Source organism: Orycteropus afer, unplaced genomic scaffold, assembly GCF_000298275.1.
Source record: "Orycteropus afer afer isolate SDZICR_OR568_19922 unplaced genomic scaffold, OryAfe1.0 scaffold00064, whole genome shotgun sequence".
In the NCBI taxonomy this organism is placed as follows: domain Eukaryota; kingdom Metazoa; phylum Chordata; class Mammalia; order Tubulidentata; family Orycteropodidae; genus Orycteropus; species Orycteropus afer.
The window spans coordinates 6,613,877-6,624,815 of record NW_006921651.1 but is presented as its reverse complement, the minus strand read 5'-3'; the positions used below and the strand labels follow the sequence as shown (position 1 = coordinate 6,624,815).

The 10,939-nt window shown below is 48.1% G+C and overlaps 1 protein-coding gene across 1 annotated transcript in view; it reads left to right on the top strand.

The window, feature by feature from the left end:
• The first annotated feature begins 548 nt into the window (after positions 1–548).
• Positions 549–10,939, top strand: part of SCD (stearoyl-CoA desaturase) — a 13,526-nt gene continuing 3,135 nt past the window's right edge. Inside the window, exons 1-5 of the mRNA XM_007939959.2 lie at positions 549–584; positions 1,113–1,395; positions 6,437–6,567; positions 8,020–8,225; positions 9,813–10,045. Of these exons, the coding sequence (XP_007938150.1) occupies positions 558–584; positions 1,113–1,395; positions 6,437–6,567; positions 8,020–8,225; positions 9,813–10,045 (880 nt within the window). The 5' untranslated portion in view covers positions 549–557. The remainder of the gene's footprint in view (positions 585–1,112; positions 1,396–6,436; positions 6,568–8,019; positions 8,226–9,812; positions 10,046–10,939) is intronic.

Sequence of the window (10,939 nt, the reverse complement as noted above, 5' to 3'; positions counted from 1 at the left end):
GAGCTTGCGGCATGGGGAACAGCAGATTGCGCAGAGCCAATGGCAACGGCAGGACGAGGTGGCACCAAATTCCCTTCGGCCAATGACGCGCCAGAGTGAATAGAGGCATCATTAGCATTTCCCCAGAGGCGGCGGCTGCTCTTGGCAGCATCCCGTTGACCCGGCTCGGGCCCCCTGCACGCCTCGGCTTACTGTCTCCTCCCCTCGCCATCCCTCCTGCACCTCCACGCGGGACAACCTCGGCCAGCCGGCCCTGCGCACTTTGCCCCTTGTTGGCAGCGAATAAAAAGGACCTGAGGAAATACGGGACATCGTCACCCCCTGCCAGCTGAAAGCCTTTAAATCGCCACCCTCGGGAACTCCCGGCACACCGGATCCGACCCGGCCTCGGATCCAGCGCGCAAGTCACAGAGAGAGACAGAGCCCTGAGCACAGCGCCGCACACCGCAGCGCAAAAACGGGATCCCGAACAGAAGTCCACCTTCTGTCCAGGCTGCCCCGAACTCAGCTCCTCCGTCTCAGCCCTAGAAAAGTGATTCGGGCATCCAAGAGCCAAGATGCCTGCCCACCTGCTGCAAGAAGAGGTGAGCGTCCAAGCAATGGCCCCCAGCCGGCGGGTTCGCCTGCACTGCTGGGACTTCTAGGTGACTGGTTGGTTGGAGAGAGTTGAGAGCTGCGGGAAGGACTTGCCACCTTTTGCGAATTGTACTTTTTTCAATTTGCGGGGAATGGGGATTGTCATTTGGGGACTTGGGTTCCCCAACTTTTGTTCCTTAAGCTTTAAAATGCAGAACAATCCAGTCTTGGCAGTACCTTTCTGAATATCTACGCGGGTTTCCTTTGTGTGTGTATAGAGGTGAGACTCTTATTCCTCCTGCTTTGCCCCTTCACCTTGAGGTTTCACCCACCAATCTATCTGCACAGTTCCCAGTAACTTTCCTCTCTTCCACCGGATAGACCCCGCCCTCAATCCACTTGGGAAATGGGGCAGGGTCTACGCGGGCGCTCCACCCTTCCCCCATCTCGATTCAAGAATGAAGTGGCCCCTGCTGGGTCCACGTGTCGGCTCCTGATTCTCTCCTTCCTGACTCTCTGTGTCCTTTCCCTTCCAGATATCTAGCACCTACACAACCACCACCACCATCACAGCGCCCTCCTCCAGAATCCTGCAGAATGGAGGAGGCAAGTTGGAGAAAACTCTCCTACACTTGGAGGAAGAAATCCGCCCTGAAATTAAAGATGATATCTATGACCCTAGCTACAAGGATAAGGAGGGTCCAAGGCCCAAGACTGTGTATGTCTGGAGAAACATCATCCTTATGTTTTTGCTGCATGTGGGAGCCCTGTATGGGATCACACTGGTTCCCACCTGCAAGTTCTACACCTGGCTCTGGGGTAAGCAGTTGCCCTTGTCCTCCTCCTCCTGACCCAGGCCCTCAGTTTTCTCACCTCTCTCCTTATAAGGTGAGAGCCAGGACACCAGCTCCTCTTGTCAGGGTCTTCCCAGCCATTCCTCTTTGGTGGCCTGAGAGGCTGAGTCAGCTGCGAGCACAGCCTGGTGGGATTGGGAGGCCGACTTGTCAATTCGGGGTTTTTTTTTTAACATGGGTGGTGTAGTGCCTAAGGCATTTGACTTCTAACCAGAAGGTCGGCAGTTCAAACCCTCCAGCCACTCCTCAGAAGGAAGCCTGGCAATCTACTTCCATAAAGATTTACCACCTCGGAAACCCAAAGGGGGTCGCTATGAGTCAGAATCAACTCGATAGCCATGAGTTTGGGGTTTGTTCGTTTTTTGGTTTGTTTTAACATGGGTATTGTGGAGGAGCCCTGAGACCATGTGTGGGCTTTGAGCTGAATAGACCTGTGCCAGAGAGGCAGCTTGCCCTGAAAAGAACTCTTCAGTTTGAGTCATGTGCATGGCTGCCTGTCCCAGCCCTGCCAGTCACAAGAGGCAAGGCCCTTGTAGGAGAGGAATGGGAACATGGGACTAGACCAATGGCTTTATGAAATAACGTTGAAGAAATGTTTCATGCCCCACTACCCATCTTAAAGCCTGCTCCCTGACCCATCTCCTGATGCCTTGAAGTGCCAGGGACTCAGTACCTTCTAACCCCAGTCCTCCCTGGCCCCTACCTTCCTTCTTGCCAGGGGCAGCCAGGCCAAACCAGAAAAGGGAGCCTTCAGCAGTCCACACCCTACAGTGCAATGAGAGGGAAACAGTTCTCAGTGTGTCCCTGATCTGCCCTAAGCCAACCTCTTCTCGGGGATCCATCAGTATAGGCAAACTCCCAGGCACTTCACCTGCCACCATATGCCTGGGTTAGGGAAGGGAGAGCAACCTTCAGAGACCCAGAGCCCACCAACTGCTCTTCTCTGCCCTTCATTCTGAGGAACAGTGAGCATTTGCACTCTCTCCAGGTAACAAGCCTTAGGTTTCCAGAACAGTCTCAGGTGTGGAGTGCTTGCTGGCAGCTGCACTCTTAGAGGGTAGTTACATAGAAGGACTGGTAGGCCGAGTTTAAGCTCTTCCACCCAGGGCCTCTTAGTCTTCTAAAGATGATGGGCATCCAGGTGTCTTAGACAGTGAAGTGCAATGCAACATGGAAAAGCCCTTTTTTCAGAATCGCAATTTTTCCAGGTACAAAATGAGGCAACAGTGCTTTTGTTAGGATTGGGAAGATAGCTTTCCATAGGTTACAGGTGTGTCATCACTGAATAAGAGCAGGCCAGAGGCAGGAAACCAGTTCATCTGCAGACAGGGAAGGATTCTTGAATTTTTTGGGGGGGGGTGGTGGAATATCTGTCTAGCTTCTCTGAGAACCCAGGCACTTGTAACATGAGAAATCAACAGCAGTGATAAGGATTCCCCAAGGAGATTGTGGGCTCCTCACTACACCTTTTCCCCAAGAGTGGCATCTTCACAAGTAGGTTTGTCACCTACAAGCCCTTGCCAGCGTTAGGACTCCACTCAGCACCAGTGTGAGTGAGTCCAGTGTGGCCAGACTGCCTCTGTTTGGTCTCCACTCAGTTGCTGGAGCAGGGAGATCCCAAAGCCAGGCCTGTTCCAACTGCCTTTTTTGGTGCCCCACCTAAGGGTGTGTGCTGTGCCTTTAGATAGAGAGATGTGGCACACAGATTGGATGGTTGGTGACTTGAGTATGGTTTCTCCCTTCTTACCTGGGGCAAAGCTGATTCTAGAGATGGGATAAGCCTTCAGCAAAACTCTTCCTCCTCTCCCTGGGCCCTTTGGTAAGTGACTTAGCTGATGGAATGAACATCTTGTGATGGGGATTTTGGAATTCCTCTGTCTTGAGGACCAAGAGGGATGGGGAAGGGGTCAGAGGTTTCATCTTCTCTTCCCACCCACAGAGTAGAGCATCTTGGCTTGCCTTGCTTTATCTGAGTGCCTTATGTTCTTTTTATTCTGGAGCCTCACAGAAGGACCTTAGAGAAAGGCTGAAGAGACATACATATTTGGCAACCCAGAGGGCTGAGGGGCTTAAACCTTTCTAGTCTCTTTCTTAGGGCCAAAGCTATGAGATTTTGCTTAACCATCAATGAGAGGAAGAATTCATCTCCAACTTATTTAAGCCCCTCTATAGGAGCTCTGGTAGCATAGTGGCTAAAGCACTTGACCGCTAACCAGAAGGCTGGCGGTTCAAACCCACCAGCCACTCCTCGGAAGGAAGGTTGGGCAATCCTACTTCCGTAGTGATACTGCCTCGGAAACCCAAGGAGGGGTCGCTATGAGTCGGGGCCGACTCGACGGCACATAACAACAACAACAACATTTGATAGACAGAAAGAGCCCTGCTGGTTCGGTGGTTAAGCATTTAGCTGCTAACCAAAAGGTCAGGGTTTCAAACCCACCAGCTGCTCTGTAGGATAAGGATATGACAATCTGCTCCTATAAGGATTTACAGTCTTTGACACTATATGGGGCCATTCTATTCTGTCCTATAGGGTTGCTATGAATTGGAATCAACTCAGTGATGATGGGTTTGTTTTTTGGCGTTTACTGGATAGGCTCAGAGGTATTAATAGAAAAAGGCACCAGAGTTCCTGGGTTCTTTTCCCATCTGCCCTCTTAATACTGGGATCTTACGTGCTTTCTGAGCTGAATGCTGCTGCTTTCATGCCCAAGCCTTTTTCCTGCCTCTTTGGTCATTGGTGGGGCTCTGGCTCAATTGTTTTTCCAGGTCTAGATGCACCGGTGGCGTGCCTAAAGCACTTGACTGCTAACCAGAAGGCTGGTGGGTTTGAACTCCTCGGAAGGAAACTTGGACAATCTACTTCTGTAGTGATACCACCTCAGAAACCCAAGGAGGGGTCGCTATGTGTCAGGTCTGACTCGGGTGCATATAACAACAACAACAGATGCACATATTTGTGTAACTGGAAAGATAGCACTCACTACCTAGTTTGATGACAAGAAATCACCTGGGGCCTTAATCCCAGCTCAGAAGGAATGTGGATAGAACTTTCATTGGGATGGACCCTGGGCCTATGACTCTCCTCAGGATACTGTAGGAGGAACAGGATGGGACAGGGGAAGGTAGGGCAAGGGAGAGAAGGGTGTTAGGAAGCTGGTGTCTGCGGCTGGAGAAGGACACAGGACAATTTGTTACAATGTGTGGTGTCTCCAACTGCAACTAAATTCTGTGGCCACTGAGGGCCCATTGTTTCTAGCTGTTTCCCTAGGAATGAAACATTGTCAGTAGTCACTGCTATTAATTTCGCCTGCTTTATCAAGGCCTCCTAGAGCTACTGAACAGAGGAAGACAGATATGACCAGCAACCCACTTCCCAGTTAGAGATTACACCTGGCACCTTCTGAGCCTCCAGGAAGGTGGGGCTGGACAATATTGGGGTGCTCCCCAGCTTTAGCACATCTTGCCACTATCTTGAATTAGCCTTGCCCAGAGAGAGTATGGGTTGACAGATGTTGCAAAGGAAAGACACAGGAATTGTGTGCATATCTTGGGAGGTGATGGTGTAGTTGAAACATGAACTGCTTGTTGATAGAAAACCTAATTTCAAACCATGGCTCCATTTCTTAATAGCCATGTGACTGTAGATAAACATTTAATCTCTCTGAGCACCTATTTCTTCTGCAAAGTGAGGATATTGACACCATTTACCTCATTCAAGATATCCAATGAATTAGAGAATTCTTGGTAGAGCCCAATCTTCCTTCCAAGGAGTGGCTGGTGGGTTTGAACCACCAGCCTTCTGGTTAGCAGTCAAATGTCTTAGGCACTATGCCACCAGAGCTCCCATGCAAATATGACTTATGTGAAGGGCTGATTTTTCCCTAGTGTGGCCGTACTGCCTGCTAAAAATTTAAAAGCTTTTGTACCAATTGGTAAATAGCCATAGTTCTGAGTCCCACAAATGGCCCCTACCATGCAGGCTCTCCCCTATGACCTACCAATCACTCACAACTCAGCAATTAGTAATGTCTGGACCAGTAGAAAGCCTCCAGTCCCCTCTGACTGGTCAGTGCCCGAACCATACTGGCTATTAAAATTTTAAAATCACCCTTGATTATTGTTGTTGTTGTTGTTATGTGCCGTCGAGTCGGCCCCGACTCATAGCGACCCCTCCTTGGGTTTCCGAGGCAGTATCACTACGGAAGTAGGATTGCCCAACCTTCCTTCCGAGGAGTGGCTGGTGGGTTTGAACCGCCAGCTGTCTGGTTAGCAGGCAAGTGTCTTAGCCACTATGCTACCAGAGCTCCCCACCCTTGATTATTGGTCCTGAATTCTGTAGGAGTAGGTTATGGTTCTTAAAACCTTGGAGAAATACAAACAACAATGGTAAATACTTTTATGTGCACAATACTACATTATCAGTAATAACAAACATTAATCTATGGGAGAAAACCAAAAAAAAAAAACTTGGACAGAAGATAGTGTCCCACCAGACTCAGAATGACAAATGGCTTTGTGAAAAGAACCAACCCCATTCTCTCCCCTGCCTTCCTGAAGTTTCTGAGACTGATGCACTGTCTCCTTACCGTATCTCAATTCCTAGGTTGAGGTGGGGTGGGGTGGTATATTTTAAATGCTAAAATCTAAAGGAGAGCTTTAGTAGCATAGTGCCTAAGGCACTTGACTACTAACCAGAAGGCTGGCGGTTCAAACCCACCAGCCACTCCTCGGAAGGGAGGTTGGGCAGTCTACTTCTGTAGTGATACTGCCTCGGCAACCCAAGGAGGAGGGGTCGCTACGAGTCGGGGCCAACTCGACAGCACATAACAACAACAACAAAATCTAAAGAGATCAAGATATCCCTAGAGATCATGGCAAAGCAGGTCCTTACTCTGAGCCTAAAGAAGACACAGACTCCAATATCTGTGGGAATATCCTATGATGGGCTTTCCCAGATAGAACTTGCTCCAGTTAGTGACCTCCCCACTGTCTTCTCCTGGCAGGGCTTTCCTACTATATTATCAGTGCCTTGGGCATAACAGCCGGAGCTCACCGCCTATGGAGTCACCGAACTTACAAAGCTCGGCTTCCCCTGCGGGTCTTTCTGATCATTGCCAACACAATGGCATTCCAGGTAAGAAGCCCACTGGGCTCCTAAGGCACTTGAATGCTAACCAGAAGGCTGGCGGTTCAAACCCACCGGCCACTCCTTGGAAGGAAGATAAAGCAATCTACTTCCATAGTGATACTGCCTTGGAAACCCAAGGAGGGGGTTGCTGTGAGTCAGGTCCGACTTGATGGCCATGGGTTTGGCATTTTTGTGGGCTCAACAGGGGATTGGTGCCTGGAGAGAAGCAACACCTGGGCAACCCTTTCTTTTCTTCTCTCTTGTAGTCATCTCAAGTGCAAGCTTAGTCCTTAAGTCCATAAAGCAAGGGAAAACAGAAATAAGAGATAAGCAGGAAATATATTTTGAATACCTGGGATTCTTTTTGAATCTGGTCCCTGTGCTATCATACAGTCTGGCCATTGTGGTCTTTCTTCATAAGGGACCATCATGTAGAAGGCAGGGACTGAGTCCAGTTTCCTCTGCCCTGGCTCCCTGGGCTGACATTGGATAATAAACTAACATTCTAGGGGAGTATCTTAGGACCTTGCCACAGTGAGATTCAACTTTGTGTTTCACAGACTTACAAACTGTTGTTTTTAAATAATAAGAGTAAAGACTACCTCATTACATCTTCACAACAGTCTTAGGAGGTATCTACTATTAATATCATCTGCATTTTACAAATGGGGAAACTGAGTCCCTGAGAGGTTAGATGACCTATTTTGGTCCTAACTTGGGCTGCTAGACTGATTGAGTCAAGTGTTGAGGTTTGAGACAGAAAGTTTTATAGCAGCGATAGAATGAAAGGAATTGGAGAAAGGGGATTCTGTAGGAACGCTATTAAGTGGGAGCCATGGGCAAAGGATAGCATGTGCTGTGGGGCTTAGCTTGGAGCAAGACATGAAAAGAAGGAAGCCAAATCAGTGCCCTTTGCCATGCAGTATCTTGGATACTTACCACAGTTGTAAAATATCTCTGATGAAACACTTCATACCTTAAAGGTTTCTGACAGTGCCCTTGTGGGACAAAAGGAATGGGAGATATTGATACATATTAAAGAGACGGGAAGAGTCCCAGACAGACTCTGGTCATTTGCAAATGTGTCATGATCTTGATAATTATATGGTTTGGCCTTGTTAGTGAGTTGTACAGGCAGTCTCTTGCCGAGGACATCGGAATGGAACCCCTGCAGCCTCATCCCTAGACCCTAGGACGACCTGAGTTCTGTATGATCTACACCCAATCCACCCACCATATAACCTTCAAGAAGCAGATGGTCCTATTTATGTGGTCCTGAGACTTTTAAGTGGCTTCTCTTCTTCAGTAGCAAGTTGGGTAAAGAGGACACAACTCCATGACTCCCTCCTTTGGAGCCCAGATTGCTGGGTGTTTGGTGAGGTTGGGCTGAGAGCCATGGGAATTCCCCTAAGAGAGTGTCTCTCTTCAGGCCTCCATTTCTCTTCTTTGTCCCTCCAGAATGATGTTTTTGAATGGGCCCGAGACCACCGTGTCCACCACAAGTTTTCTGAAACGGATGCTGATCCTCACAATTCCCGCCGTGGCTTTTTCTTCTCTCACGTGGGTTGGCTGCTTGTGCGCAAACACCCAGCTGTCAAAGAGAAGGGCGGTTTGCTGGACTTGTCTGACCTAAAAGCTGAGAAGTTGGTGATGTTCCAGAGGAAGTGAGTGAAGTGATGATAGAGATGGGGATATGGCCCTGAGCACCTGGCATTAGGGAGCCCCCTATTTCTCCTAGCACATAAAACATAAGCTGAGAAATTAGTGGGTTTGCGTGTACAAAATCATAATTGGAAACTCCAACTTTTAATGTTCTACAGGCCCACAGCCATAGATTACGGCTCTGTTCCTTTGAGCTATCTGAATTAAATAAACTCAACAAATGTCTATTGACCTAGAACAGCTGTGGATATAAAGATGAGTATGGCATAGTCTTTACCCTCAGTGAGTTTGTAGACTACTGAGGGATGAGGGGATAAACTAAGAACCCCAAGAACATGACACAAGGTGCAATACATCTTGGAAGAATTTATGAGGGAAGTAGCCCCAGATCAAGTCGGGTGGGTGGGTAGGGATTTTGATGGGGGGGGGGGTGCTGAGTGGTGTGGGAGGTGGGATCCAAGCAGAAAGAATAAAATGAGCTGAAGCATGTTCCAGGGATAGGGTTTTTACTTGAAGTATAGGGTGTGGTAAGAAATAAGATAGGAAGAGAAGCTGATGCTATTCTTATAGGATTTAAAACAAAAAACAAACAAGATTTAATTCAGTAGGCAATAGGAAACCATTTCTAGGTTTTCGTTTTGTTTTGTTTTTTTGCATAGGAAAGTGACATAGTCAAAGATGTGCTTTAGAAAGGTAACTGAGGAAAGGTGAAAGAAGCCATTGAGCCAAAGAGATGAGAGGCAGGATACAAGTTTGAAAGTAACTACAAATTAATAGGTAATAAGGATTGATGCAAGGAACAAGTAGCAGGAATGGTAAGAGGTTGGATGCTTGGGACATAAAAGTGTAAGACTTGACTGCTGAAGGGAGGTAAGAAGTCAATTCCCTTAGAATGTCAATGGCGTTAGGGAATGAGATAGGGCCTGCAGAGGGACAGAGACCTGCTGGCAGTCAAGGACACTTAGTGTGCCTGTTTGAGGGAGAAGAAAGGTAAAGGATTAGAGAGTAGACAGCAGGAAATGAGAGGCATGACACTCAACACATTCTGTAAAAGCACTGATGGGCAAAAGAAAGGAGCCCAGAGGCAGAGTGGAAAACCTGCCTGGGAAAGAGAATTCCGTTTATTAGTTTTTAACTTGGACCTCACCTATTTTACCAAAGGGGCTCTGGTGGCATAGTGATGGACTATTCAGCTGGTAACCAAAAAGTCAGCAGTTTGAACCCACTAGCCACTCTGCAGGAGAAAGTGAGGCAGTCTGATTCCGTAAATATTTATAGCCTTGGAAACCATATGGTGCAGTTCTACTCTGTCCAAAAAGGGAAGAGCAGTGATTTTAGAGTCAGGAGAGAAACATGCCAATCCTGGCTCCACTGGCTCCTAGTGATACAATCCTAGAAAGTCACTTAACCCCAACTCGTGACCTCATTTAAAGAGTGAGATAGTAACATGACATTCTCAAAAGATTTCCCATCCATTCCCTCTTGGTATGTTTTCCGCCACACTGTCCTCATGTGGGAAGAAAGAAGAGTTGGTCCAACCCAGTGAGTGGGGAGTTGAGGCTGATGCAGTGTATTCTCTCTCCATGTAGATACTACAAACCTGCCATGCTGTTGATGTGCTTCATCCTGCCCACTCTGGTGCCATGGTGTCTCTGGGGTGAAACTTGGGAACACAGCTTGTTTGTTAGCACTTTCCTGCGTTATGCCATAGTGCTGAATGCCACTTGGTTGGTGAACAGTGCCGCCCACCTCTACGGCTATCGACCTTATGACAAGAACATTGGCCCTCGAGAGAATATCCTGGTTTCACTGGGAGCTGCGGGTAAGTCAGCGATTGACAGCAAGACCAGATCTAGTGTCTGTTGGTTAGGGTTGCTGTTATGTGGCATTGAGTGTCGAGTCAGAGAGTCAGACCGACACATAGCAAGTCCTCCTTGGGTTTCCGAGGCAGTATCACTATGGGAGTAGATTGCCTAACCTTCCTTCCAAGGAGTGGCTTGGTGGGTTTGAACCACCAGGCTTTTGGTTAACAGTCAAGTGCCTTAGGCACTATGCTACCAGAGCTCTTGTTGATTATGGTTAGGAGTCAAGAAACCAGATTAGCCTGTTTGTATGACCTCTTTGTCTCTCAGTTTTTCCACTATAAACCTGTTCTTAGCTGCTGTACAAGGAACTCTGGTGGCTCAGAGCCTAGGGCCTTTGCTAACCAGAAGGTTGGCAGTTCAAGCCCACCAGCCACTCCACGGGAGGAAGACTGGGCAATCTGTTTCCATAAAGATTTACTGCCTTGGAAACCCAAAGAAGCTTGCTATAAGTCAGAATCGACTCAATGGCAGTGAGTTTGGTTTGGTTTTTTGGTAGCTGCTGTAGAGTCAGCCCTTGACTCACTGACCTGTCACACACAGTGGTTATGGTTTCTGGTCCTGCACCACCTCCATGATGAATTGCAAATTGGACTGTTGTGGTCCATAGGTTTTTTGTTGGCTGATTTTCAGGGCCAATATAAACATGCTATTAAAAATAGGAGTTCTGGTAACATAGTGGCTAAGACACTTGTCTGCTAACCAGACGGCTGGCGGTTCAAACCCACCAGCCACTCCTCGGAAGGAAGGTTGGGCAATCCTACTTCCGTAGTGATACTGCCTCGGAAACCCAAGGAGGGGTCGCTATGAGTCGGGGCCGACTCGACGGCAAACAACAACAACAACAATTAAAA